General features: G+C 40.4%; 2 protein-coding genes across 3 annotated transcripts; one reads left to right on the top strand and one right to left on the bottom strand.

Moving 5' to 3' along the window:
* Positions 1–18932, top strand: RNF212B (ring finger protein 212B). 2 transcript variants are annotated; one of them, XM_087947196.1, is made up of 14 exons: positions 1–331; positions 741–793; positions 1590–1664; positions 10039–10154; positions 10967–11239; positions 11457–11503; positions 11715–11757; positions 12360–12417; positions 12940–12982; positions 13303–13342; positions 13480–13610; positions 14144–14199; positions 14785–14825; positions 15263–18932. In XM_087947196.1, the coding sequence occupies exons 1-14, from the start codon at positions 232–234 to the stop codon at positions 15294–15296; spliced, it is 1110 nt and encodes a 369-aa protein (XP_087803322.1). In that variant the 5' UTR covers positions 1–231; the 3' UTR covers positions 15297–18932. The 2 variants fall into 2 exon arrangements, with proteins under 2 accessions (XP_087803322.1, XP_087803323.1); XM_087947197.1 differs by having other exon boundaries at positions 14785–14829; positions 15266–18932.
* Positions 18933–18938: 6 nt separating this feature from the next.
* On the bottom strand, positions 18939–20521 carry HOMEZ (homeobox and leucine zipper encoding). The gene has a single exon (XM_087947195.1). The coding sequence runs from the start codon at positions 20519–20521 to the stop codon at positions 19118–19120; it is 1404 nt and encodes a 467-aa protein (XP_087803321.1). The 3' UTR covers positions 18939–19117.
* Positions 20522–25816: the final 5295 nt, after the last annotated feature.

Here is a 25816-nt window from a genome sequence, read left to right as displayed (position 1 = left end):
TTCAATTTTCTTTTACTGCAGTTAAAAGTATAAAATAACCTCTTATTCTGTTACAGCATTATTGATATTTTTAATAATATTGTATTTTTATTCTAATCCTCAAAAACATATATTTTTCTGTTTCCCGCAAAAATTCAAATTCAATTACAATTCTTTCTAGAAAACCATCTGACACATCCTTATTCACAATAAAAGCTGAGAAAAATCTACCTTACCTTTCTGCCTTGCAGCATGGATTGGTTTCATTGCAATCAGTGCTTCAGCCAAGAGAAATCTGACTTTTTGGTTACTAGTTGTAGACACATATTTTGCAAAGAATGTGCTGGTACAGGTAAGTATGAAGTGGATTTTTCTACTTTACAGGCTTTTTTGTGTGTGTGCCACACAGCACAAAAGGGGAGTAAAAGTCAAAGAAATAAAAATGACGTCTCCTTCAAATGTGCCTGACTTCTGATGACCTATTGGACACTTGTGTGTCATTTCCTTGATAACAGTACAGATGTTTTTGCCACATTCTAGATTGATCTACAACTCTGAGATTTCTGATGGCTTCCTATCAAAATGCCATCCAGCCCCAAACCTCCTTCACATATAGAGATCAGCCAAAATCTTTTTACAGAGAATATAAACAAAAATTGGCTTGCTAATTTTAGAAAAATCATTCATTTTGCTATTTCAGACATTATTATATATGAAACGTTTCAATGTTATAGTAACATTTTACGTTTTAATCTTGTTAGATAAATGCCCTTCTTGTGGAACAAGCTGCAAATATTTGTCTCTTAAGGATAATGTAAGTTCTGGTTTCTGTAAGAAATATTATTTATTTTCTTTTCAGTGTCTCTGAACTCAGACTTTGTATTCCAACTTATTGGATGAATGTGTCAAATATTTAATTTTAACCAAATACCAGTAGTGAGCAGGATTTAAAAAAAAAACGAGTGTTAAACAATGAGTTTAATAGAGCTCTGACATTAGTAGAAAGTGGATAAATATTAATTTATAAGAAGCCAAACAAAAGATATTTCTTGAAAACTTGAGAATGATTTATTATGTACTTTTAATTTGTAAAAATAATTTCAGCTACCTGGCAATCGGGATCTCATTATGTATCCCAATTATGGAGAAAAGTACAGTATTCAAATACTGCCCATCAATGCTGTGTACTGAATTACATGGAATCAGTCACTATAATGTATTTTAGAAGGCTTCTATAAAGTTAGGTGAGAGAAGAAAATTTTTTTTTTAAAATTACTTATTTCAGAATATTTTTCCTGCTCTTTTTCAATACTCCAAAAGTGGTATTCTTCATACTACATTACTTTCAGTTCCTTAGAAGAAAGGCAGTTTTTATATAATTTTTTATTTTTATATAAATAAAAAATGAAAAAAATAATCAAAATCATACGCACAAGAATTCAGAATGACCGAGTAGCAGCTAGACATATTTCAATTGGTGAAATGATATTGGAAAGGTATTTCAGATATACAACCAATTAAATAAACTCTGAAAAATTCAATATGTTTCTCCTTTTAGATTATAAACGATTTAACTCTTATCTACCCTTTGTTTGCTTTTCTGTCTTCAGATAAAACAAGAAGAAAAGAAGTTTGTCAAAAACCCTGTTGAAACAGCACTCAACTATATTGCTCATATCTCTCAGGTAAGAAACCATTTGGGGTTATATTCCCATAAATTTTAGTTGTGAAAAAGGGGAACAGTGATTAAAACAGGTATGTAATACTTAAGTTATTCTGACCCACTTAAAGTGTTTGGAGGCATGCCCACCCTGTAGAAAACATGAATGAATCACTTCCCTAGTCAAACATGTTCCCTAAAATTAAGGTACATTTTATTCCATTTTTAATAGCTGTTACATGATAGATGAATGATCCAAGGTCCGCTAGGATTGGTTAATAACCAATCTGGGGAAAGGTTAATTCTGTAGTAATGGTGATCCCAGGTTTGCCAAGTAAGCTAATTAATTACAACAATAAATCTAGATAAAAGAGCCAGATAAATATTGTGACGAGCTAGTTAATCAGCAGAAGAAATTTCAGCAGAATCAGCGATACCTGAGCATTAAAATCCACCATGATAATCCTCATCCTAATCCCATCTCTTAAACTAGATAGCCTAGTGCTCAGATGAAGAGGAGGGGAGGAACCTTTAAAGATGAAATGGATCTGTATTTTATTCTACCTCCATTAAAAATGTTTTTATTTATTTTCTTACAATTATATCACTTAATTGAACTTAACAAAGTTTGCAACTATTCTTCATTAGATCCAGAAAATGGGCAAAACTGTTACCTTGTGTTCAATATTCTGCATAGGAGCCTCTGGCAGAAGTATCCTGCAGTTCTAAAATCCTTGGATAACAGACAGATCATCCTTACTCAGCCAGTGACAAAAGGCTTTCTTTTCTATGTTTGTTTGTGCTAGACTGAGAAATACTATATAATCTTGATTTTCATAACGAAAGTTTGGCCTCCTGGGGGTTAAAAAGAAAGGATGATTGAGAACAGCAATCCATGTAATTTCCATATAATCACATAAATCTCCTTGTCATCTCAATAACTTGATCTGCGAGAAGAGAAACAAACTTGAAAAAACATCAGAAGTTCAGTCCTGAGAATGATGCAGACACACATATGTGCAGATACCGGTTTAGATAACATTGCCTTATTTTCATTCATTAATATGAATGCTTATACATCACATTTTAAAATAGAAATTTCCTAGTACAGTTTACAAAAGAAGTAAGTATTATATATAATTAATTACAATAGTGATAAAACAGCCTCTGCATCCCTTATGTTTTAAACCAGTGGTTCCCAAACTTTTTCAGTCCACCGCCCCCCTGGTGCTAGAAACTCATCCTTGGTGCCTCCCACCCAGGGGTGGGATTCAAATTTCTGTGGGTGTGGCCTAATTTGAGGGTGTGGTTTACTGGTCATGTGACTGGGTGGGCGTTGCTGGTCATGTGACTGGGTGGGCATGGCTTGGTGGTCACATGACTGGCTGGCATGGCTTGCTGGCTGGGCGTGGCTTGGTGGTCACATGATCAGGTAGGTGTGGTTTAGTGGTCATGTGACTGGGTGGGCATGACCAGGTGGCTAGCAAACCAAATACAAATGGTCCTCACTTAATGGCCAGTTCCTTAGCAAGTGTTCTAATTTATGACTGGCCTCCCCAGAGCTACTTGACCTATTTTTGGAGTTTTTTTTTTAAATAAAGTTTTATTTGGGTTTTCACACACAAAATACAAGTAAATCATCTTTTTTGAAAATAGCATGGTCCCGGGTTGAACTTCTTTATACAGACACAAAACTCAATTTCATGCTCCTTTTTGTATTCTATTCTATATCTTATACTATTTTACACTTTCTATATAGTTTTCCCCCTCGTTTAATTTTCTCAATTTTATTTTGATTATCTCATCTCAATTCAAATCATTATATTTATACTTTTGTCTGTTCTGTTTCAATTTCATATTATCTTTTCTCATTAAACAAATTTTCTCCTGTAGTTACTATTTGGAGTATGACACCTTTATATCTTTTAATTACATCCATTCAACTCTTATTTAAACTTCAATATATACCTTAAGTTTATGACCTTCAATATAATACATAATACATAACTTCCAATCGAATTCTGCTTGGCACATTCTTATAATACACACTATATTCTTTTAAAAAAAGAAAGATTGTAAATATATGTAATTATAAACCCTCATTCCATTCCAGTTCAGTTCTATCATTAATAATCATTAAAATCTTAACATCTTTAACACTTCTTTTCAATTAAATATCATACTTCCTTAAAAACACATATAATCTCCATAATTAATTTTTCCCTTATATCTCTTTACATGTGTTTTATAAATCATTAAATATACCTTTTGCTACATTTATTTATTGACAAGCATTCCACTGAATTACGATAGCTATTTTATCAGACATTTTAATCATACATTGTTTCATATTTTCTAAAATTATTTCTCCTTCTAATATAACCATACTATCTTATGTACCTTTGCAGAATCCCTTTTTCCATTAAGTTTTCACCCATTATCTCTAAATAGGCCCTGTTTCTCTATATTTTGCTTCTGTCCTTTATAACTTCTTTTCCTTTCTTCCCTCTCATCTTCTCCCTCCCCTTTTTACCCCCTTGTCTCTCTAGTTCTAATTCTCTCTTCTGCATTTCCCTCTTCTGTTGCTTTCTGGTTTTATACTTATTTTTCACTCTGTTTTTTTTTTTTTTGGAGTTGTTTTTCCCAATCTTAAACTTTCCATTCTCTTTCCCCCCTTTCCTTTTTTCCCCCATCTAAGATTACTTGTTCATTAAAGATGGCTTCTTCTTTGTTGCAATCTTCTTGTCTGCAGGCATTTCTTGTTGTTTCTCATAATTCCAAATCTCCATTTCTAAAAACTGAAATACGAAGCCAAAAGAACCTCTCCCTTCTTGTGCATCTTCTTTGTACTTTTTTAAGTTCCATTTTCAGTTCTTCTAAAAGTGGAGCCATTTTAAACAGTTTTAAACAACCACCCGATTGATTTTAGTCATTCAAAACAATAACCAAGAATCCAGAAATCATCAAGTAATCCAGATAGTCCCGAGTTATATCTTCTTATTTCTTTTTCGACTTTCTCTTCCTGGGGTTTTGGTTGCAATATTTCAGTTAGAATGTATCTTTTGGAAGTCTTGTTGAGATTTTGCTGTAAGTGCTTTTTAATTCCAGGCAGTCTCCTCCCTTCCAGATCCTGCCCTTTTATTCTTTTTCTCTCCTTTCCTGTTTTCAAAAGCTTTTAATTATCCAGAAATCTTTATTATCCCTTTGACTTTTTATTTTCAGCATTAAATGCCTATTGATGTCAAAGTGGATTTTTTTCCAATTTCTTGCTTAAGTCTCTCAGCTGTCAGTATAGGAAAAGGAGAAAACCAAATCTTTTCCCTTTTCTCTCTCCTTCGCAGCTTAAAAATCTTCTTAGGAAACAATGTTATTGTTTTTTAACAGTTTCAATTCCAGGGTACCTTATCTGTTGCTTTTGCTGTTTGACCCGATAAACCAAAACTTTCTCTTCTTATCTTCCTCCTGCACATTCTTTTCCAGTCGAGTTCTTCTTTGTGGTGGCCATTTCTGACCACCGCTGCAACCGCCTTTCGGGAAAGTGAGTAATGGCCAGCTGGGGAGGAGAGATGCGGCTCTCCTCAACCCTGCTGGCAGTCTCCCCCCTCTTTACCACCTCTACGAGGGTGGCTTAGCCCCGAAACCAGCCGGCTCGGGGCACTCCAGTGGCGAGCACGGATCGAAGCCTCGCAGAGACGAGGTTTTGATCTGTCGCTGAAGAAGCTGAAACCGGAAGTCCAACCTGTTTTTGGAGTTTTGACAGCCATGCATTCACATACACACACGCTCCCTTCTAACCCTGCTGAAGCAGGTCATTAGACTAGAATTGGCAAAACATCTATGATTCGATTCTAGAAGTGAATAGAATCTAATCAGAGATGCTTTGCTGATTCTTGTTGATTTGTTTTATTTGTATTTATTTATTTTATGTTGCTGAATTGCATTGACATGTGTGTCCCTTCTTGTGCACAGCCCAGAAGCTTTTGTGATTCTTTGCAGCAAAAATTACCAACCTCTGGCTTTGCGCTACTTTTCAAATATGTTGCCACTGCTGAGTTCTAGGTGCCACCCCCACAGGTGCACCCCATTGAGCCCGCTGCACTGGAGAGACCTGCCCAAGCAAGTACGAGTGGAACGGTGTACCAAGTCAATTGGGTGAGCCTGAGAGAGGGAAAGAGAGAGAAAAGAAAGAGAGAGAGAAAGAGAAGGAAGAAAAGGAAAAGGGAAAGAAAGAAAAAGGGACAAAGAAAGAGGGGGGATGGAAGGAAGGGGCAGAAAGAAAAAGAAATAAAGAAGGGAGGGAGGAGAAAGATGATATCTATTCTAGTCCAATCACCTGCTCCAGCAGGGTTAGAAGGGAGTGTGTGTGCATGTGTTCTCCTTGTAATTTACCAGTACATTTTGGTTTTGCCTTCTTCAAAATTGGCACTGTTATACATTGGGGAAAAGTAATTTTTAGGATGGAGGTCTGGTCAAATGGATCCTGTTTAAAGCCTCAACAAAATGTGAGAGCTTCCTGATAGTCTTGACCATGTTTCATCCACAAAACCTTTAACAGAAGCCAAAGATGTTTCAATGTGTTGGCAAAGATGTTTCAATGTGGAAAAGAGCCTCAGTCTAAATTAGGCCTCATTTCAATCTGAGGCATCAGGTCTCTCTCTCTCTCTCTCTCTCTCCCTCCCTCCCTCCCAGACAGGCTTTGCTCTACTTTCCCAATGTGCCTGCGGGGCCGGCACTTCGAACATGGATGGATGTATGGATGGATAGAGAAAGAGAGAGACAGAGAGAGACAGGTAGTTAGTTAGTTAGTTAGTTAGTTAGTTAGTTAGTTAGTTAGTTAGTTAGTTAGTTAGTTAGTTAGCTAGGTAGGTAGGTAGATAGGTAGGTAGGTAGATATATTGGTAGATAGGTAGGTAGATATATTGGTAGATAGGTAGGTAGGCAGGTATGTAGGTAGGCAGGCAGGCAGGCAAGCAGGAAGACAGACAGACCTTTTGTATGGATGTAAGGATAGGTAGGTAAATATGTAGATATGTAGATAGATAGATAGATAGATAGATAGATAGATAGATAGATAGATAGATAGATAGATAGATAGATCTATATTGGTAGATAGATAGGTAGGTAGGTAGACAGAAAGACAGGCAGGCAAGCAGGTAGGTAGGAAGGCAGACACACAGACAGACAGACCTTTTGGATGGATGTAAGGATAGGTAGGTAAATATGTAGATATGTAGATAGATAGATAGATAGATAGATAGATAGATAGATAGATAGATAGATAGATAGATAGATAGATAGATCTATATTGGTAGATAGATAGGTAGGTAGGTAGACAGAAAGACAGGCAGGCAAGCAGGTAGGTAGGAAGGCAGACAGACAGACAGACAGACCTTTTGGATGGGTGTATGGATGGATAGATAGATAGAGATGGACAGACAGACAGACAGACAGAATGTGACAGCGGCGGCACAGTAAAGCAAAGCCGCTGCCACTGCATTCAAGGCACCGGCTTCGAAGCGGTGCAACAGTCAATGGGGTGAGCCTGCAGTGCCAGTGCCTCAAATGCCCCCCCTACTGCCTTTTAGCGCCCCTCTGCCGGTCCCCTTGGGGGCGCTAAGAGGCGGCAGGGGGTGTTTGAGGCGCTGGCATCGCAGGCTCACCCCATTGATTGTTGCACCAGAGCGATGCAAGGGCTCAATGGGGAGAGCCTGCGGAGCTGGTGCGTTGAACTCAGCAGCGGCACATTGCGAAAGTAGAGCCCTAGGCTTCCTCAACCCTGCCCTGCTCCAGGAAGGAGGGAACAGCACTGCCCTCTACGATGTGAGTGCCCCAGGAGGGGGAGCAGCTTAGGAGGCTGATCCCTGGCAGCCTGTGAACTTGCTGTCAGGCATGGCAACTACAAAAAGGGGTGGGCTTGGCTAAGCGGGATACTGGATATTGGGCATGTGGTCAAAGCCCCCTTCCTCTGCCTCCCCTTAGGTGATCCATGGGTGCCATTGACTGTTGCACCGGAGTGGTCCATCAGAGCTGCCGCATTCGAGGCGCCAGCTCCAGAGCGGTGAAATAGTCAATGGGGTGACCCTGTGGGGCCGGCGCCTCGAACACCCCTGCCACCTCTTAGCACCCCCCTGCCGGCCCCCTTGCCTCTTAGTGCCCCCCAAGGCATCCCCCCCCCCCAGGGGGTGGTACTACCCACTTTGGGAAGCACTGTTTCAAACTATTAAAGGCCTGGGGAAAAGAAAGGGCTCCCCCTGCTGTTAAAAATACCCTTGCAATGTAACACAGAAGTGAGCACCAACCCTATGGAAGGAGATTCCAAAAGTTGGGGGGAAAAGTGAGAGAAAGTTGTTATATTTGTATCATAGACACCCATGTTTAAGGGGTTTGAGGGTTATGACACATTTACCTAATGTACTAACTAGGCTGTAACCAGTTTTACAGTATTTCTGATAAGATACTTTTTTCTGTTAAAAAAAGTATGCAGTTGCCTAACATAAACTATCAGACAAAAATGGTGCACATGCCAGATATTCAAATAGAAAGTTCTGTACAATATTGATTTTTTTCCTTGATGTCCTCTTTAATTTTAAAAATTAATTATTAAATACTCATGGTTTAGAAACAGTTTTGGGGGTAACTAAGAAGGAAAGCCGGTAAATGTAATCTGAGACAATTTATACTATAATAAATTGGTTAGACTTTAAGCTGTTGTAAGATTCCTTGCTATCATTCAACTCACCTTGTGGATAATATTCATATCACCTTGTTCATTTACAGCTTTAGGTACACAAAGTCTGAACTGTTTGCTCTATATAATATAGGCCTTGCAAACAAAAACCACAGATCACGCCCCTGACTGGATGGAATATTAAAGTAAATATATAAAGTACTATTAGACTATTAGACTCAGCTATTAACTAGATGGTTCCAGGGCTGGAGAATCTATGATCATTATTTAATTTAAAATATTTATACAGCCACCCAAATTACATCAAACTCTGGGCATCTCCCAACTAGCAATTAAAATAATATCCATAATACTTTATACATATACTTTATACGTATAAACAATGAACATTAAAAAATCTGGCACCAAAATTAAGGTTCCACATGCAGGCCATTGTTAAATCCTCTTGCCCACCTCACTTTCTCCCAGCACTTTGGGGAAAAGCCAGGTCTGTGATTTTTGGAGAATAACCTCCCTCTCCACTGGAAACAAATTCCTTGTGTGTCTAATCACACTTGGCCAAATAAAGTCAAGACTTTGGACTTTGCCCCTTATCCTTTGCCTTCCCCTTCCCCTTCTCCATTTCTTTCTATTAAGGCCCATATAGGTCCTCTATATAAGCACTGTGCCATTACTGCCAGTCCTATGCCAGTTCTAATTCAAACAAGGCACTGAGCATCTTATAAAATAATGCAAATATAATAAAAATGGTAATAAAAGCAAATAGCAAAACAAATCATCGTACTCTAAGGAGCAAAATTAATAACATCCAATCCATATCAGGACTGTGACTCTCATTACAAATTTACTCCAAGGTTTCCCCCAGCAAAAGGGTGGGAAACAATCTGATCTCAGCAAGAGTGGTGCTCCAGAGGAGGAAGTCAGCTGGGTCTCTGAAAATGATGTGTCTTAAGAAACGGGATCCAGAAAGAGTCCGTAATCTTATTGAGTAGGCATTTGGAGGAGGTAATCCCATAGATTACCAGACCTCAAGCCCTATAGGGCTGTAAACCAGAAAACTGAATTGTAATCATAATGAAGAGTAGATATAGATACAGCAAAATGATTATGTGTCATCAAATGATTGTCAACTCTTGGCAACATATTGGCAATCTAAAAGAGAGGTGATCAAGGCATGAGTGACTGTGAGCAGAGACTTCCAATCTAGGAAAGATGTCACTGTACAAACCTTCCCATCAACCATTACTGCTGACCATCCTAGTTGAAATGTGTGGGAGTTAGATTTGAATAATATTAATAATCTTAATGCCTTATTTTATTGCACCAAAGGAGTCGGAAGTCAATGCCTTTTTTTCCCCTTTTCCCTTGCTTTCCACTATCCACTTCCCTTTTTCCTTTTCTAATTTACCTAATATTTGCTTTTGTATTCTTTTTGTATGTCATATTATAAATTAATGAAACCATGAAAAAAAAAGATTTGAATAATATTCAGAATGCCAAAGGTTTCCCATCACAAGCCTACTGTGATTTGTAGGGATTGGTCGTGTACGATCCATATACAGGAGATGTCTTCTGCTCTGAGTGATGTACCTGGACTTGAAAGGTTCCACACATGCTGTTTCTTATATCTCTAAATGAGTTATAGTCATGAGACCAAATGCTGAATTTCCTTGAAATCCACTTCTCTCGTACCTTCTGGTCTTCTTTCTAGGTATGGACATTCCAGAAGAGCCAGATGGACCTGCTGGTCTCTTTCTACAAAAATAATGCTTCAAAAGCTGAAGGAGCACTCCAGCAAGCTCTCCACAAACTAACTATCCAGGAAAAGTGAGATATGCAGGTTGTGTTCATTTAAGAAAGGAAAACAGTATAAATGTGTCTGCACAACACAGTATGAATATTAAAATATCCTATTCTCTAGGAGGACATAGAATATACTGAAGTACCAAATAAGCTGCTTCATACAGCACTCCAAGCCATAAGTGAAGCTAAATAGATTCAAACTAAGGTTAACAGGTTGTGCAAATACAGTGGCTAGGTCTTTCATTTACATCTTGGCCTACTCTGTGAATACAGCCTGTTAGTTTTATTTGTAGGGATTAGTGAAGTTAATATGATTAATTTTACAAGATCTAGTTTCATATTGTCACTCAGTTAAGAACATTACTGGTTGATCAAAGGTCCATTCTACCTTCTTAAGTCAACCCCCCACTCTGGGCTGTTTAATTAAAATACTTAAAACAATTTTTTCCATTCATATATCCAGAAAGCCATTCTTTCCTGTCCCTTCTTCCCCAAAAGAAAGTTATTGAATGAGCTGGAAATATGCTTCAGTTGTCCTAATTGGAAGGGAAAAAAGAAATACTTGTTTTATTTTTGATGGAGATAAAAACTGTGGCAAGCAAATAGGATTATATACTTTTCTAAAGAAGACTCCAGGCTACTGCTCCCTCCTGATATCAGCCATTAAAACATGTTGATAATTTGTGAAGTGAAACTAATAGCTTGCATAGCCCCAGAGGCAGCCCTCCTCCTTTATTCTCATCAATGCTGAAGTGTTCTCTAGTGGGCTTTAAAGCATCAAGGCATATTATTATTACCCGCTTTCTGTTTCTCCTGCCTGCCACTTCTATATGTAGAGAACTAGAGGCTGTACAGAAGGAAAATAGGGAACTGAAGAAGAAGTACTTCAACCTGAAGGTAAGATGTTTGGTGGAAATAATTATATATTTCCTTTATTTGGTTTCTTGTCACCCTCTGCTGGCAGCAATGACTATTGCTCTTCTGCAGAAGAGAATAAATCGAGGAGAGAGTAAATCAAAGTCCTTTGCTGTGTTAGGAGCCCAGCTGTTGACTCCCAAATCTTCCCTCTTCTCTCAACAGGCTTTTCCCAGAGAACACCAGGATAGCAGGTCAGTATGTCTGTTCTGTCCTTTGGAAACATTAATCAGGACCGGCAGCCCATGAAATAGAGGCAGTACTATAGGAGATCTCTCTGGCAAAATGAAGGAGCTTGAGCCATCATAGGCCAGCATTGAAAACACAGGACAGAGAAAAACCCTAATATTTAGGGGTGAGTGGGGAGTAGTAGTTATCCTAACCAATCAAACTCATTTCAATTTGATGCAGAAAGAACACCCCAAAGCCGGTTGCCATCACTCCTCCCTCACAGACAGGTGAGAGATAAGGATCCTGAATCACTTCACTTGTTTCAGGGTAATATTTTGTGTATGCTTACTTAGCTATAGGGATGTTTGCCTGGATCTCTGATGCAATGTAGGATATGGACAGATATATCCTAGTATAAGATTTCTTATTATCTCAGGCCAACATGTACTTCTAGCAGAGTTAACCATGAATACATTGTAACTATCTCATACTTTGCAGTTACACCACAACGAATTTTCCAGCGCTCCAGTGAGGTGGTCAGGTAATTATTATTATTTTTTAGTTAGGGGTGATTCACACTGTTAATAGTTTCTATTAAAAAAAACCTCCTTTGACAGCAGTTTTTGGTAAAAACTGTCAAATGTGGAAATAAACAAGCCAGCAAAAATGCTACATTCTAGTTACTATACCTTTTGAGTCCACACAAAAATCCCAGTTGGATGGTGAAAATATCCCGAAGAGCTACTTGGTTTTCTGGAAAAGGATATTTTGAACTAAGTTTTCCATGGCAGCCACTATTCTAAATGTGCTCCAGATTGCGTAAAGTTTAGAAACTTGCTCAGAATTAAAGAGAATGAACAATGTTTTCTTCAAGAAATCAGCATTCAGAATTGAGATGGAAGGGATCCTCTATTCAGACAAGTGGCTTCTATTCTAAGGTGTGCATATTCTAAGCGAAATAAGTGTCTTTCCATATCTTAGAATCTCCTTGCTGCGACTATGGTCCTTTCAGTCTAGCTCCCTTACAGCAAAATATGATTGTTATACTTAAAAAAACCGTAATGGTACAATGCATTTGATTGCAGATTTAGCTTTCAGTTGTACTAGTGACAGCTTCTTGACCTATTGTGCCTCTTTTCTCAGCCGTTCATCTTCTATGGATTCCATTTCTTCCAGAGTCAGCCATCCCCTCAGCTGGCAGGTTAGTTTCTGCCACTGCTTTTCTTTTACCAGGAAATGACTGCTTTGTTTCGTGCAGTTATTTGAAGTAGTTTTGAGAATAAAATTCCACTGATACCATCTGCCCAAATGAAAAGCTGTTTTGGGACATAAAACATTCTGGGCTTTTTCTTCTCTTTAGCTGCACATGGCTTGGGCAGAACCACCGTTTCCTTAGCTGTAATGTGGTTAAAAAGGAGGTTTCACCGGGAGATCCTGAAAGCCCCAAAGCCCCAAACTGGTTTATCTGCAATAAAAAACAATAATGTTAGCTGTAAGGTGTTTCTGAATATTTTAATTGTTGCCCTTTTAGTACTTTTGTTCCATTAAACATTTCTTCATATCTCACTGTATTTCTATGTGGGCTTTGTTTTTTATAGTTCTTAATATTTTTGCAATGATTTTACATATCTAATCACTATTCTTAGCTTTGTGGTATGCTGCTCCGATACAAATGAGATAAATAAATGAAAATTCCTTTAAACTTTTCTCCCCCTTTATTCAGCATAGGACAGCCACCAGAACAACCCCGGCAGTCTTTGCGAATGGTAAGAACTGTCAACAAACAATAAATTTCTGCCGTATTGAGATTCCAGGCAACACAGGAGCCCAAAGGAAAAAAAAAAATCAAGAATCTTCCAGGGTATTATTTCTATAGACAAGCATCCTTTCACAGCTTTTTATTTAGAACAGAATTTATTGTGAAGAGAAGCCACATTCCCTCTCTGTAACGAATAAAAGGATTTCTGTTTGATCTACTACTCACACCACCTTTTCCCCACATACCTACCCTTAAACTTCCTATCACCTTTCCATGTGATCTCCACTATTCATTCCAGATGTAACACCTTTACATTCTATTTGACAGCTACTCCATCTTCAGACTCCATGCAGAGCTTATTCTACAGGTGAGTTGGAGAAGTGGAGAGAGGCCTAGATGGTGCTGCTGCTTACATATAGTTACACAGTGTAAGTTAAAAACATTTAGTATTGTCTTCCACAATGATCAGGACTTCTGTCACTTTCCCCTCCTTCCTCGTTTTAGGGCCTCTCCTTTCGTCTCCCACACCCCCAGTTCCAATGTCTTCAATCTTCAAACCCCAATGGCGAGTCAGAGTGCTAATAACCCTGGGCAGCCACAAGAAACTCCATACTTCAACCTCAGCATCTTTCCAGGTGAGGAAAGTGTTCCTCTTTGGCAAATATATGTTTATTCCTCATTGTTTTCGTGCAGAAACACACTACTTTTGGTTGTGATCTAGCTCCTTATGTGAATTTGACTTATAATGACTTGTAAATAATCATAACATCTAAGGCTCACTAGCTACAGGTGAGTCCCAAAGCACTGGATTTAGCTTGAGTGACCCTCAAAGTTGTCATTGACCAGTACTGTTTAAAGTTAACAGAAAGGGAACCATACACAAGGAATAATCACATCAACTATACTGTTATTTTCTTTTACGTAAAATTAAACCTTTGTCCTAATCTCCCTCAGTTTTGCCTACAAAAGTCCTCTTTTCTTTTGATGCATGCCTGACATTACCAGTCTGCCCAAAGTATATTGTGCAATTTTTAAGTCTGGCATTATGTATTCCAGAATGGTTAGACAAACTGACGCATGAAATATGCAAATGCCAAAAGCGACTAAGGTGTGAAGATAGCCCTTCAACTCCCACAGAACTTGCCCTCCTGTTGCTTTTGTTTTGTAGATCCAGCAGGTGCTTCTGTTCCTGACCACAATGCTGAAAGACTGCGCTCCCTACAGGTAAAAATTAGATTGTAGATAGGTAGTCCCAAAGGTTCTTTTTCAGGAGGCAACTAGACTTTCTTGTTTTTTCTTTTGAATATATTTTGCTTCTCATCCAAGAAACTTCTTCGAGTCTGACAGGATAGTGGGGAATGGAAGGATTTATATTCCTTGCAGACAGCTGGCAATTGCGTCCTTTTAGGGAGTTGTTGAAGCACTTGGAGGTTTATCTGTGTCCTCAGGGTCACCTGGGTGGTGCTCCTGGTTCCTGTAGTCTGCAATTTTTTCCTTTGAAAATCCATTCCTACTCCCACACAATTCCAAAGGTGTTCATCCCAAATTGTATAGCTAAATGTATTGTGTAGAGATTCTCAGTTATCTAGGTCATGGTTCCATTCCCCACCATCCTGTCAGAGCTGAAGAAACTTCTTGGATGAGAAGCGAAATGTCTTCAAGAGAAAAAGCAAAAAAAGTCCAGTTGCCTCTTGAAAAAGCACCTTTGGGACAACCATGACCTGGATGACTGAGAATCTCTACAGACTTTAGACATGCTAGGAAAAGCTTCACCCATTTCAATTGCTTTTCTTTTTCTGTCATTCTCAGCTGAGATTCACACCTCACTCTACACCATCCTTTCCCCACAGGTAAGTGAGACCCACATGGATTCTTCATTCTCATCCTTTCGTATTACATGACACAGCTTTGTGAAAGACGATGAATGTAATCCATATCCAAGTGAAATTATGGCTCCCCTCTACTCCCCACCCCCACCCTGGTTCTAGTTTTCATCACCCTTGCCAGTAAGATGAATATTTTTTTTTTTGCTGTTAAATGTTAAATTTGTTTAAGTCCCAGCTTTACAATTTAGAAATCTTAATGGCAGCATCCAAAGGAACAAAGTCCCTATTTTCTCCTCATTCCCCATGTCTTCTGTTAAACTAAAATTGTAGTACATTAGAAATACATTAATTGCCATTATCAAAAATCAGAATATAATTTTGCTAAGCAAGCTGAATAGTTAATCCAGTCCTAAACTGGGAAGACTGGCTCCACGCAACTAGTTAATTGTACTTTTCCCCAGGTATTCATCCATCAGCCAAATCCATCAGCAATAATGGGGATGACCAAAGCAGCTGTTCTCTTAAACATCATCCTAATGTTAGATGCAAGATAGACTCTTCTGTGCAGATTTCCTGCAGTATTTGAATATTTGAGCCTTATTAAAAAGCAATCAATTAGTAACTGAGTGATGCCATTAGGAGACTTGTTTTGATTAAAATTATATTTAAATATTTTTTGTGACTTGTAATAAGCCGTTCACAGTTGCCTGAAACCGACTGGTGTATGAATCGTAGTAAATAAATATAAATTATTATACAAGGCAAAGTGTATAATGCACTTAGCATATGTGACATAATTTTAAAATAAAACCCTATAAAGTCTTTTGAGGAAAATGGCTAAAACTAGCTGGTGAACTCTGCAGTAGCAGAGTTGTTACTGTTTTAACTGTCAGTTATAGCCCATTAACTGACCTGTGGATCCTAGCTCCAATCTTACTTTGTGACTAGATTTGCTAAGAAGAAAATGTATTACGTTGTATGTTCTCTGAGCTAAATCCTTTGTCTAAGATGAAATATGCAAACAATTTGACCCAGGTTGCACATAATGTAGGATTACTGTATTTGCAATCAACGTTGCTTCCCAGACTAAAATAAAAAAGATAAGCCTTCAAAAACACTATACTTAGAAAGAGGAAAAAGACAGATATAATTTACTGAACATAATTATCTATTAACTCATTCAATTTATTAAGTAACCAATCAACAAATCAAATTATTCTGCTTAGTTCTATCTTGGACAAGTTACAGCCTTTGAACATTTCACTAAGTATGGCATAATCCATGTACCATTTTCTCTTTACCTAAGGTTGATTAGCTTATTTCAGTACTTTTAAATTCTCTTGCCTGGAGAGGCAGAGGCTATTTCTGTAAAGATTCTACTTTAAAAAAATTGAAATAGAATTTTTAAAATACAGATGATTAATCTCTGTCTAGTCTCCTACCTCTTCATACTTTCACAAATTTGCAAATTCCTCTTTACTTTCTTCCAAATTAATCTCTAAAGCTATCCTCAGAATGTATGAGTTTTATTTTCCCCATCAATCTGAGGGCAATGACAGTTTGACAAAAGAAGATACCAAGCTTTTAGGACTGTTTGCAATTCTTTTGCAAGAGGCCACTCTTGTTATCTTACAATATCTCTAACTGGCATTGAATTCACTATATCAACCAACTACAGACCAGATATATGACATGAATGGAAAAACTGATGATAGGGAAAGCTGGTGAATCAAGGCACTAACAGAACAAGGAAAAGAAAACAGAGCAACTAAAAGAAAGTCACATGATAAAGAAGACTATTAAGAGCAGATATTAGAAGTCATTCCAAAAATGATATTTTTAAATAAAGGAGAGAATAAAAATGGAGGATTAATGATAAAATATCAATTTGAATATAACAGCTAGTCACCATATTAAGTACCAGTCTGGAAACTAACATTTTTTTAGTGTATCTTGAAGGCATGAAAACAGGAAAGATAGCCTTAGTCTGTCTTCTACAGGTGAAACTCGAAAAATTAGAATATTGTACAAAAGTTCATTTATTTCAGTAATGCAACTTAAAAGGTGAACCTAATATATGAGATAGATTCATTACATGCAAAGCAAGATAGTTCAAGCTGTGATGTGTCATAATTGAGACGATTATGGCTTACAGCTCATGAAAACCCCAAATCCACAATCTCAGAAAATTAGAATATTGTGAAAAGGTTCAATATTCTAGGCTCAAAGTGTCCCACTCTAATCAGCTAATTAAGCCATAACACCTGCAAAGGGTTCCTGAGCCTTTAAATGGTCTCTCAGTCTGGTTCAGTAGGAATCACAATCATGGGAAAGACTGCTGACCTGACAGTTGTGCAGAAAACCATCATTGACACCCTCCATAAGGAGGGAAAGCCTCAAAAGGTAATTGCAAAAGAAGTTGGATGTTCCCAAAGTGCTGTATCAAAGCACATTAATAGAAAGTTATGTGGAAGGGAAAAGTGTGGAAGAAAAAGATGCACAAGCAGCAGGGATGACCGCAGCCTGGAGAGGATTGTCAGGAAAACGCCATTCAAAAGTGTTGGGACTTTCACAAGGAGTGGAATGAGGCTGGAGTCAGTGCATCAAGAGCCACCACACACAGACGGATCCTGGACATGGGCTTCAAATGTCGTATTCCTCTTGTCAAGCCACTCCTGAACAACAAACAACATCAGAAGCGTCTTACCTGAGCTAAAGAAAAACAGAACTAGTCTGTTGCTCAGTGGTCCAAAGTCCTCTTTTCTGATGAGAGCAACTTTTGCATCTCATTTGGAAACCAAGGACCCAGAGGGAAGAATGGAGATGCACACACTGCAAGATGCTTGAAGTCCAGTGTGAAGTTTCCACAGTCTGTGTTGATTTGGGGAGCTGTGTCATCTGCTGGTGTTGGTCCACTGTGCTTCATTAAGTCCAGGGTGAATGCAGCCATCTACCAGGAGATTTTGGAGCACTTCATCCTTCCTTCGGCAGATGAGCTTTATGGGGATGCTGACTTCATTTTCCTTGATTGGCCAGCAAACTCACCTGACCTGAACCCCATAGAGAATCTGTGGGGCATTGCCAAGAGAAAGATGAGAGACATGAGACCGAACAATGCAGAAGAGCTGAAGGCCGCTATTGAAGCATCCTAGTCTTCCATAACACCTCAGCAGGGCCACAGGCTGGTAGCTTCCATGCCACGCCACATTGAGGCAGTAATTGCTGCAAAAGAGGCCCAAACCAAGTACTGAGAACATATGCATGCTTATACTTTTCAGGTCTGATATTGTTCTATGTACCAATCCTTGTTTTATTGATTGCATGTAATATTCTAATTTTCTGAGATTGTGGATTTGGGGTTTTCATGAGCTATAAGCCATAATCATCTCAATTATGACACATCACGACTTGAACTATCTTGCTTTGCACGTAATGAGTCTATCTCATATATTAGGTTCACCTTTTAAGTTGCATTACTGAAATAAATGAACTTTTGCATGATATTCTAATTTTTTGAGTTTCACCTGTACATTTCTTTGATTTCAAAGAACTGGCATATAAAACAAAACATAAGCACCGACAACAAATAATTACTTTAACTGTTCATTTACCCAAAAAAAAATATATATATAGTTGGTATGTGAGCTTAGACCAATTAAATCTTATATGTATGGCTTTCATGGAATTTGAAAGAGTGGGGTTGCCAAATCTCTGCAACTCTGGTAAAGAACGATCCAATTTCTAAATTTGAATAAAAAAATAAATAAATTGGAACAAACAGAATCAAGACAGATACATCCAAGCATAAATGAAAAATATCTGTATTCCAAGCCTTAGAAAAGGTAACAAAATTAGGCAATTGTTGGGCTTCATGGTTTAATGACCTAGGCAAGAAATGTATAATTATTAAGGAAAACTTCTAGAAGAAACAATATGAAACCAAAGCAACGCAATTAACCAACTGAAGTTTTTTCAAATAAATCATTTGAGACCAGCGATTGCTGAAGGGATTCATATATTATGGCCACTTGCATCTAAAGGGTTGGAAACCCCATCTTTAGACTGTTGTGATTCTGCCTTGATAAACACTGAATGGAAAAAAGACTGTTTTTGTTTTTAAAGGCTTAAAGGGAAGCCTTCAAAGGCTCAAAGGGAAAAAAATACATTCTAGTATGTAAGTGATGTGGGTCACTGCTACCAGCAGGAAACTGCTAGGGACAGAAACCTCACTCTCAGGATTGACTAATCTGTCTCACTGATCCTTCCACCTGCTCCTCTGAGAAGTACAAACCCTCCAGCATCCACACAAAAGTCCTTCAGTCTTCATCCTCCTCCTCTTCCACATCCTCGTCTTCGTCGTAGTCTTCATCTTCAGCCTTTATCATCGCAGCTGCCATGTCTTCATCTACCTCATCGTCGTCTCCCAGACACACCTCCACCTCGCATGGGGCCGGCAAGTGTGAGTGAAACCACTTCAACACTTGCTCTATGCTCATTCCCGATTTGCGACAGAGCATTGGCAAGTCATTCTCCTGCAGCTGCGTGTGGGTGGCCCAATACTGTTCCAGGGGGCTTGTGTCTTGAGAATTTGTGCATGGCTCGGGAGGAGGAGGTCCTCCTAAGGAAGCAGGCTCAGGACTCTGCCCTGCATTGTCCCGGAACCATTTCAGCTGACCGTGCTTCAGGGCGTAACGCGTGTCTCCAAACCACTGGATGATCTCTGCCCGGGGTAACCCAGTTACTTTCTCCAATTGGTGATAATCTTCTCTCCTGGCCCATTGCCGGTGAAGGAAGAAGGCCTTTAACAAATCCAGTTGCTCCTTTGTCTTCCGCCTAGGCTTCCGTAAAACCTCTGGCAAAGAAGTCTGCTGGTCGCTGAAAGAGTGCTGATGGTTTTGCCAGTCTGCGACGCTGGTTGTCACTTTCGAGGAGGACGGGCTGACTTTCACTGAAGAACCCAGTGGAAGAACCACCGGGTGGTGCCCACCATTAACGGCAGGCGCAGGAAAGCTCCAGGCCATCGTGGGAGAATCTGGGACATTATAATCCAGGCCGAGGGTCGTGATGGGTGGATAAGCACCGGAAACAGTCTCTTTGGTATTCTGAAAATTCACCATGATCCCTGAAGGTTCAAAATGTTCCTGAGCTTTCCTATAGTGGGATGGGGTGTTTTCCTGCAGTTTCCAAATGTCCTGAGCGATCGTCCCGAGTTCTTTTGTCCCTGGAGCTGTACTACAATGATTTAAGGAGGTTACAAGAGGTTGCTGGTTCTCTGGATATTTACCGGAGTAGTGCAGGGAGTGGGGAGCCAGCTGGTGGTAGTACGAAGGGCTTTTACAAGTCTGGTGGTGCCAGGAGTTGCCCTGGTTGCCAGCCAGCAGGCAACTAAAGTGAAGTTGGTCCTGGTGGTAGATGAGGCGAGCCCGAGTCTCTTCGATTTCCTCGGCACTCCAGCTGATGCCGCAGCGCAGCCGCTGCGCCATGAACCAAGCCTTCACCTTCTCCATGTGCAGGCCGTGACGCAGGCAGAGCAAAGCCAGGTCAGAAAGGCTGGGATATGGGAAATAGCTGAAAGTCTGCAGCAGGTGCTGGTTACTGTCCAGGTCACTCGTCTGGGCCGCCTGGGTCCACACCAACTGGAGGTCCTCAGAGATGGGCGGCAAGCAGATCAAACCTGGCGGTGAGCCGAGGCAGCCAGAGGCGTCCTTATTGGAGGGCATGGCTGCAGCGGTCGAGAAGTTTTCTCTCTTTGGGACTCAGTTGCGGGCTTTTCAGAAGAGCTGGAGCAGAAGGGAAAAAGAGAAAGAGCCAAAAATATATAAATTGTAGGAGAAGACGTAAAAAGAGACAACATGCAAGTAACAAATAAATGAGGCAAGGATAAACCAGAGAATTCAGAGAAAAGGCGAACACCTTTTAATTTAATACCTCAAATCTGTTTTTCTCTCTGGTCACCACTCAGCACTACAAATGCAATCTACAAGTTACGGCTCCCATAATTGAGTGCTGTTCTTTAAAAAATAGGCTTTGCACATTGAAAACTATCGCTGGTCAGAAAGAGGACATCGCACCGAGGCCCAGATATCTATGGGTTGGATAATGAGGGTTGTGTCATAGTTCCAAGTAATGCTCCCAATCCATTCAAAAGACTCTAAGGCTTTTCTCAAAGATCCTGTTTATTGGACACATCATATTGGAACGTTCAAACATGAAACCAACTCTGAATAATTCCCGCACTTTGGTATAATGAAAGAATAGATATTGCCCACACCCCGTCTTGTGTCATAGGTCATGTTAATCAACCAAGCAGGCGATGAACTTCTCAACACTCCCTCCTGCCATTGCTAGGGCACTTTGAGCTGACCTTGGTTCTCAAGACCTTATTGCTGTTATGTCTGGCACTGTAGGGAAAAACATTCTACATTCCTCAAATCGCCATCCCCCCCCACCCCCCAATATAGAATAGAATTCTTTATTGGCCAAGTGTGATTGGACACACAAGAAATTTGTCTTGGTGCAGATGCTCTCAGTGTACTTAAAGAAAAGATACATTCATCAGGAGTCAAGAATCATAAGGTACAACACTTAATAGTCATAGGGTACAATAGAGTACAATATACATGGCAACTTAGAAATGAAGTAAAGTGAAGAGTTTTTTGCTTCAGCTTCAGCTAGAGCCATTTCTAGAGTTGACAGAGGGGAGGAGATCCAGAGAAGCACCATCTCAAATGAAGCTTTTATTATCCAAAGTGGCCCCATCCAAACCCTGATTCAGCACCTTAACATCATAAACTGCTTACTTCTCTGCATTAATAGAGCCTCCTTCTAGAAGTTTTAAAGAAGAGATTGGATAACCATTTCTCTGAAGTGGTGTAGGGTTTCCTACCTAAGCAAGGGGTTGGACTAGAAGACCTCCATGGTCCCTTCCATCTGTTATTCTATTCTATTCCATTCCATTCCAACCCATTCCGTATTTTGTTCTGTTCTGTTCTATCCTATCCTACTCTAGAGAGTGCAATTCCTAGTTATTTTGGTTTCTATGCCAAACAGAAAAGACATTTGCAACTGCTCTTCCTTGTCTTTGTCTTCCCTCGTATGGATTTGCAATTAATATCATATTTTACTTGGCCAAGAATTTCCCAGTTCACACGAATTGGGAAACTGGTTTAAGTCCCGCCTATTAATATTATATAGAGAATATATAGATTATGTAGAGAATATATAATCATAATCCTAACAGGTTTCTGGACCAAAAAGTATTTTTGTGCACCATCGATGTTAACACAGTGCCAGAGATTTCACGTCACCCCCAAGCTAAAATGTGAGTGGTTTTGGCTTGACATGAAGTATGAAACATTCAATGTATACTACTAATTTATAAACTACATCTTCTAATTTGGCTTATTGAACTTTGATTAATCAAACTACGGCAGGTGAATGTAGGCCTGTTATTTCAATTGCGTATAGAAAAGAATGCAAAAGTGTTTTCACAAACACTAATTCCTTTTGCTAATTCCTTCCACTCCACCTATTGGTATTCTTTGTGCATCCCCTGAAATTTGTTGGAAGCTTTTTAATCTGGAAAGTCTATTTGGAGGAACTGATGGTGTTTCAAAAGTGCAATAATTTATATAACCCAGGAACTTAAACCTGGAGAGGTAATAAATCGAACCGAAATGCAATGCCAGGCTCATCGTGCTAATCCATCTGAAGAGCCAATTTCACTTTAATAGCCCTGGAAAAAACAGATGGCTTCAACTTAGCAAACAGATAATATGGAAATAATGGGGCAATTAATGCCAGTTTAAATGACAGGAGGAAATGAGGTGCCTGAAGTCAAAATTCATGGGAAGTGGCTCCATTGCAGCTTCTTCCAAAGCCACAGCCTCTTAGTAAATCCTGCCACTAATAGAATAATGAGTCTTGCTCCATAAATGCACTTCAGGAGGAGCGAGCTTTTTTTTTTTTTTTTTTTAAGTTTGTGCTTGTGTGTATGGGATGATAACAGATGCAAACACCACCAAAATCTTTCCTTTTCCAGCCTCGTGTCCCCAAACGTCCTCGGTAACCTTTCCTTTGTGGTTCCCCCACTCCAACACTTCTTCGGCGGCCTTCCCTTCCAGCCTTGCCTCTCACCCCACCCGTCTTAAAATCCCTTCACTGAATTCTGGATGCTTGTACTGTACTTACTTTTTTTCCTCCCTCCCACTTCAGGAGTTTCCTTCCTTCCTTCTCTTTCCTATTCCCTGCAAGGCACGCCGGGAAACAGGAGGCGGAGTTTCTCCAGCCGAGGGACACTGGCTCTTTAAAATGCCAGGGCTGGGGTGGAATCTAGGGTTAAACGTCCTAACGTTTTCTTTTTCACCAGGGTTTTTCTAAGTTGCCTCTCGCCTTTCCCCCCTCCTCTCTTTTGCTTCCTCTGTTCACCTCTCTTAAAATCCCCCCTCTTTTTTTTTTTTTTTTTTTAACAAAAGGCCTCCTTAAAAATGAAATGCCTCCCAAAGATGCCTTCTGCATCTCTCCCCCCTCCCCCGGAAAAGTTTGGAAAAAGTGGAGTCAAATAAACTGAGATACTTTCTGCCACAATGTTTGATGGACATGCCAAGGTTAATCAGCATACAGTTGTTTGCCTCTGGATGCAAAACAAATCCCACACTTCTGCCCTCTCCACTCCCAATCCCCACTGCAATACAGGTAGTCCTCGACTTACAACAGTTCACTTAAGTGACCATCCGAAGTTACAACGGCACTGAAAAAAAGCGACGTTTTTTCCCGACACTTTTGACCGTTGCACCATCCTCTTGGTCACAGGTTTACTTTGGCACCTGAATCACGTTTGCTTTGGCACCCGATTCACGTTTATGATGGTTGCCTCACACTTACAGCCATTGTAGCATCCCCATGGTCAGATGATCAAAATACAAACAGTTGGCCATTGACTCATATTTTTGACGGTTGCAGTGTCCCGGAGACACGCGATCCTCTTTTACGTCCTTCTGACAAAGCAAAAGCCGACGGGGGAAAACCAGAGTCACTTCACAAACGGGTTAGTAATTTGACGATGGCAGTGATTCACTTAACAAGCAGGAAGAGTTGTAAAATGGGGGCAAACCTCAGCCAACAAGTGTTTCACTTATGTTGAGGTAATTCCCTGTTAGGAGAATGAGCGGATACAGGGAGACGTATTTGAGAGTAGTGTTTGACTAATACACACACAGTACACAGATACACTGTACAGTAAATGTAGGTTTTTACTTTCAGAAACTTTAAGCAAAGTTCAAAAACAAGCAGTCCAAAAGTCATTCACAGGTAAATCAGTCAGTTTTCAATCCAGGGATAATCCAATAACAAATTCCAGTGTCAAAAACAGTTCAGTATCAGACTTACATCAAATCCAGGAATATCAGTCAATTAGGAAAAATGGAGGAAGGGCAATACTTTCCAACAGAAGGAAACAGAGATTGACTCACACTCTCTTCTGAGACTCAGACTAAAACAAAGCAGGTTTCTGTCTCCATCTTATGGCCGTTTGAGTAACCACACCTAATTACAGTTTTTGCATTTTCTTAAAGATAAGTTTTAAAATGTTTATCCTGGTTTATATATTTCTAACCCAAATACCTGTTAGGTGACTTATATTCCTAACAACTTAGCAACATAAATTTTGGGCTCCATTGCAACCGTACCTTGAGGACTCTCCGCAAAGGCTTTCTGTAAAATGGAGTTAATTGTGCAGCAGCCGTACACTAACACAACATAGGCTGGACAATACTTGCTGTGTAAAACTGGCCTTTGTTGCCTAACGGGTTAGCCTCCATCCAGACTCCTTCCACAGGCTTCTTAATCCCAGATCAGCAGCGGGAGGTAGTAGTTACTCACATGGCGAGAGAAAGATGCTACTACCTATTGCAAAGTGCCGCACAGGACTCCTTGAGAAGCAGGTGTCAGGATAGGGCACCACATCTACTTTTTGCCAGGTTCTTTCAAACGAGAAGGAAAGCCAACGTTGAGAAAAGCAGCATGGCCAGAGAGTGGCTGTGCATGCTGGGCTGTGGTGTCCCAAGATTGCTTGTCAACAGCTCCCCCTCCTCTTTTAAGGGCTCCCCTAAACAGCTACACGTCTATCCATCTCATTCGCTCACCATCTCTGGTCTCTGCATCCCAGCCTCTACGCCAACCCTACCCCGGGACCCTCCCTGTTGTGGGACACAGCCTGCCCTCTGGCTTATGTCCCCCCCAAATCCAAAGGTGGCTTCCACCCACCTACCTACCCATCCCTTCCTTCCACCTATGCCACCTCTTGGAATGGCCTCTTCCTCCTCCTTCCTGCACAACAAGTCTGTAGGGTTGAAAGAAACCAGGCTTGGGCTTTGCGGAGGACCTGGCGCTTGCTTAAGGAGCCAGTCCTCAATGAGGAATGCCACTCTCAGTGTTGTAATCCCAAAACATTCGCGTTCCAGCCAGGGACAGAGAACCTGTTGTCGCAAACCAGGCGCGCCTGCGAAAGCAGCTTTTGCGGGACCAGCGCTTCTCTGCCCCTGCCCCCACAGCTCCCTTACCTGCGACCCCCGGCAGCCCCCCACCCCTACACTGCTTCCTCCCCATCTCCACCGCCCCCCCTTTTTCCCTCCACCCCTTCTTCAAAAGAGAGGAGGTGAAGCGGAGACGCTCCCGGCCGAGAGGAACCTCCTCCACTCCCCCCGCCCGCCCCCGCGGCCTTGCCCTTCCTTTTCCTCCCCCTCCGTCTCTTTGTCCACACACTCATCCTCCCCCATACTCTTAGCAACAGGACCCATGTTGCACGGCCTCTGGGCTCTTTCTCCAAGCTTCTCTTTGGAGTCTTCTCCCTGCCGGGGGCCGAACCCCTAGCGCCGATCCCCTTTCTCTTCCCCTTCTTTACCAGCATTGGGAGACTCGTTTGGGGCCCAGGGAACAAAGACCGCGGAGGAAGCGGGGCAGGCAGGCAGGCTGGCCTTTGTTCCCCGGGCCCCAAACGAGTCTCCCAATGCTGGGAA

This window comes from Notechis scutatus, chromosome Z (genome assembly GCF_049901735.1).
Source record: "Notechis scutatus isolate UNSWTSFEM ecotype Mainland chromosome Z, rNotScu1.2, whole genome shotgun sequence".
Classification (NCBI taxonomy): Eukaryota; Metazoa; Chordata; class Lepidosauria; order Squamata; family Elapidae; genus Notechis; species Notechis scutatus.
The sequence above is the reverse complement of the archived record's forward strand: the minus strand, read 5'-3'. Positions and strand labels throughout refer to the sequence as shown.

Excerpts from the sequence above, each read along its gene's own strand:
- RNF212B (XM_087947196.1), top strand. The coding sequence starts at position 232 with ATGGATTGGTTTCATTGCAATCAGTGCTTCAGCCAAGAGAAATCTGAC. Across the intron at positions 332-740 it reads CAAAGAATGTGCTGGTACAG|ATAAATGCCCTTCTTGTGGA; the intron begins GTAAGTATGAAG and ends TAATCTTGTTAG. Across the intron at positions 13,611-14,143 it reads CAACCTCAGCATCTTTCCAG|ATCCAGCAGGTGCTTCTGTT; the intron begins GTGAGGAAAGTG and ends TTTGTTTTGTAG.
- HOMEZ (XM_087947195.1), bottom strand. The coding sequence starts at position 20,521 with ATGCCCTCCAATAAGGACGCCTCTGGCTGCCTCGGCTCACCGCCAGGT.